Here is a 3,729-nt window from a genome sequence, read left to right on the forward strand (position 1 = left end):
TACTGCTATAGTATCCGTACGATGTTCTATGATATCATTCATCAGCATAATTATCCATAGACATATAAAGATATAGGTAACTATATTAATGTGTCAATGTTATTATCAGATCGGTTGGCATCGTCGCAGTGCACGCACATACGCAAGGCCGGATAATCGTCGGATAATCGTTGTGCGGCGGAGTGGGATTGACGAGTGGTGTGACTGTCGTGCGTACCACTGACGATACTCCGGCAGTTTCGTGACGTTCATGGTTCCGTGTTCACCGTGATTGCTCACTTGTCTCGTAGTCCATCCGTTGTTTGTCTGAATATTTTCCTGTGAGTAAAATCATTAATATTCATTAATTATATTTAAATTAATATTCAATCATTATTATTATTATTATTTCGACATTGCGCGCACAGTTGTATTCATAGAATAAAGATAATTGTATCTCTACAGCGATGGTCGTGAGTTGCGTAATCCAACGCAATCGTAATTATAAAATTATCTTTCTGCCGACTCATCGAGTTTTGTTGTCTGTTGTATTTCATTAAAGTTTACTGGTTGGGTCTTGGTACGTAACCGGTGTCCATCTCAAGATAAAAAAAAATATATATACACGCCCTTTCTAGACGTTTGATATTCCATGGTGGTGCGTCAATTTTTTTGTACTGATTGAAATTTAAAACACTGTGATAAATCAACTCGTTTGTTTTTTTTTTCTTGTGTTTGAAGTTTTAAACCTTGTGTGCTGTACTCACAAAATATCTCTAGATTAGAAATGCTCTTCTTGTATTTTACTCTGATTTGAATTACAATGGTATCTATTGGCCATCAGTCAAATGTTATACAGTTGATATTTAGCCGGCATTAACATTGTTATTTTTGTTAGGTTTTAGTAAATAGTAAATTATGTAAAACAGACAGATTGACGTCAAATTAAATTATGCGTTGTCACTGGTTGATAATGTCAAAAATAAAAAATTTAGTGTGTATTACGGTTACATAAATATGTTTTCAATTTCTCTAGGAAATCTTATTCAGTCGTGAAAAATGTCATCATACAAAGTAACTTACTTTGATATTACTGCGTTGGCTGAGCCCATCAGATTTCTCCTGTCCTATTTGAATATTGATTTTGAAGATTTTCGGTTTGACAAAGAACAATGGCCAAGTATCAAACCAAGTAAGTTATAAAAACTAAAAATAATTTTTTTGAACTTTTGGTTACTGTGCTTAAATATATATAATTGAAGAAGGGGTTATAATTATAATTACACATGATAAGCTATTCTTATGAGGTACCTCAGAATCCCTCCAGATTTTTGTTTTTCTTAACTCAATAATATTTGTCTAAATAGATTAAGGTCAGATATACTTATAACATGAGATACTCCTTTAGGTAATTGAATAATAATGATTTACAATCAATACTTATAGTAAAAGTTATATCAATCTCAATCTCATCATCAACTTTAGGTCTATTATTATTATTATATTATTAAATTAAATACAAATTACACTAACAAAATAATTGTTATTTTTTGTTGTCAGTTTTGAAAACAAAATTTCTACTAAAATTAAAATGTTATAAAAATTAAGTAATATTTATACTGCTAATTTAAAATATATGTTAATTGATGTTGTAGTAGAATACATAACTTCTCAATTTTTTTTCTTTTAGCCATGCCATTTGGCAAAGTCCCAGTGGTGGAAATTGATGGCAAGGTATTAAATCAATCAACTGCCATTTGCCGTTATTTATCCAAAAAAGCTGGTTTGGCTGGTAGTGATGATTGGGAATCTATGTTAATTGATATCGCTGTTGATAATGTTCATGATTTACGACAAGGTAATGTGTTGTGTTTTATTATTTACTTTATTTATATTAAATTTTAAATTAAAAATGATAAAAAAATGTAATTTTAAATCATAATTACAGCTATTGCGTCATATAAATATGACCCTCTTGAAGAATCTAAAAAGACCAAGTATGAACCTTTGATTAAAGAAACTATTCCATTTTATATGGATAAATTTGAAAAAATTGTTGGTGAAAATAATGGATACTTTGTAAATGGAAAGGTATTTCTAATATTTATTTAAAATATCTAATAGTATGACTATTTATGAAATTGAATAGTTATAAATAGCATTTTGGATATTAATATATTAGCATGTTTTATTTGTCAAGTTTAATGTTAGATGTAGGTATCAATTTAATTCATGCTTAACTGAATCAAATAGTACTAATTTTATTTTACATATTTTATGGCTCAATTTTTTTATTTTAAATTAAAATAATTAATTTCACTATGCTTATTTTTTCCTTGGTGTTTGACTATAATATAAAAAATATTATCTAAAATATATACACACCTTTATCCAGTGGTTGAATTGGAAAAAAAAATAAAGGTGGACTCTAAATGTAGCTGAACAATTAGCGTTCCAAAGCAAATTAATCTAAAAAAAACCGTGGGGGACTCTGTACCCCCAGTGCTCGAAATGGAAAATTTTCTGAAATGGAACGCTTTTTTTTTGAGTATATATCATAGAATTAGGGGCTTCACCCAACTAAAATTAAAATTTCTTCTTCCTCAAATACTAACCCTTTTTTAATAATATATAAGTTTTATCTACTATTTTATGAAACTCACTTTAAAATTTCAGCCCTTTTAAAAATTTAAATATATTTTTATCTTCTTTTACTTACGAATATGTATGTATATATTATATAAAATAAAAATATAAATATAAAATGTTTAAAGAACTACTTATAATTTATAAACTTATTTTTATTTAAATTTTATATTTATAACTCAAAAAGTACAGCATCAATACAATTTTTTTTACAATAACTTCCACAATGATTCATATGTCTTATCACACTTTTGGTTTCTTTTACGACTTGCGGTATCATCAGCTGAATGTCGACCATTCAATAACCAAGATCGAACGTATTTTTCTGGTTCGAATTTCGTTAGAGGTGGTCCAACACAATTAATAAATAAAAGAGCAGCAACAGTTTTTATATTTAATGAAGTTCTTAGTGACATGATTTCGTTCATAGAACTAAAATTTCGTTCACATTCGCTAGTCGATACTGGAATCGTTGCAATTGATTTATAAAGGGGTTTCAAATCTTCTGGAATTTCCTTTTTGCCCAAGTCCATTTTATAAATTCTAAAACTTTGAATAGTGCTCTTTTCATCAATTTGAAATTGTTGACATAAATTACGAATATTACAGTCACCAAATTGTATGTTTTCTATTTGGCCATCATTCGAAAGTGGCCAATTTTTTGGATTCGATTTTTCAATATTATCAAGTAAGTTTTTAAACGTTTTTTCATTGTCTTGGCGATGTTTTTCATTACGACTGACATTTGATAAACTGGAAGTCATTATTCGAGATTTTAAATTATTAGCTAGGCTTTTGTAAAATTGTGCAGAATTTATTTTAGGAACATTGCCACTGTGTAATATTACATTTTTATACGACATTTCGTTCTTTATTTCTTTTAATGCGTTAGTTAATTTTGGACCTGGATCGGTTGCCATAGAATCTAATACACGTATTGTTGTTCTTATAGATTTATCAGCGTCTACTAATGTAATACTACGTTTTTGTAAATATTCTGATAAATCTCCTAATTCGTCTAAAGCACTGGTTCCCAAACTGGGGGGCGCGCCCCCCTTGGGGGGCGTGTACACATTGCTGGGGAGGCGCAAGCAGTTTTTACGA

The 3,729-nt window shown here is 29.2% G+C and overlaps 1 protein-coding gene across 1 annotated transcript in view; it reads left to right on the plus strand.

Moving 5' to 3' along the window:
- Nucleotides 1–201: 201 nt before the first annotated feature.
- LOC112682285 (glutathione S-transferase-like) overlaps nucleotides 202–3,729 on the plus strand; it is a 10,755-nt gene continuing 7,227 nt past the window's right edge. The window contains exons 1-4 of the mRNA XM_025552825.1: nucleotides 202–320; nucleotides 1,016–1,171; nucleotides 1,670–1,837; nucleotides 1,928–2,070. Of these exons, the coding sequence (XP_025408610.1) occupies nucleotides 1,039–1,171; nucleotides 1,670–1,837; nucleotides 1,928–2,070 (444 nt within the window). The 5' untranslated portion in view covers nucleotides 202–320; nucleotides 1,016–1,038. The remainder of the gene's footprint in view (nucleotides 321–1,015; nucleotides 1,172–1,669; nucleotides 1,838–1,927; nucleotides 2,071–3,729) is intronic.

The sequence above is a fragment of the Sipha flava genome, unplaced genomic scaffold, assembly GCF_003268045.1.
Source record: "Sipha flava isolate LNK unplaced genomic scaffold, YSA_version1 20219_pilon_pilon, whole genome shotgun sequence".
Taxonomy (NCBI): Eukaryota; Metazoa; Arthropoda; class Insecta; order Hemiptera; family Aphididae; genus Sipha; species Sipha flava.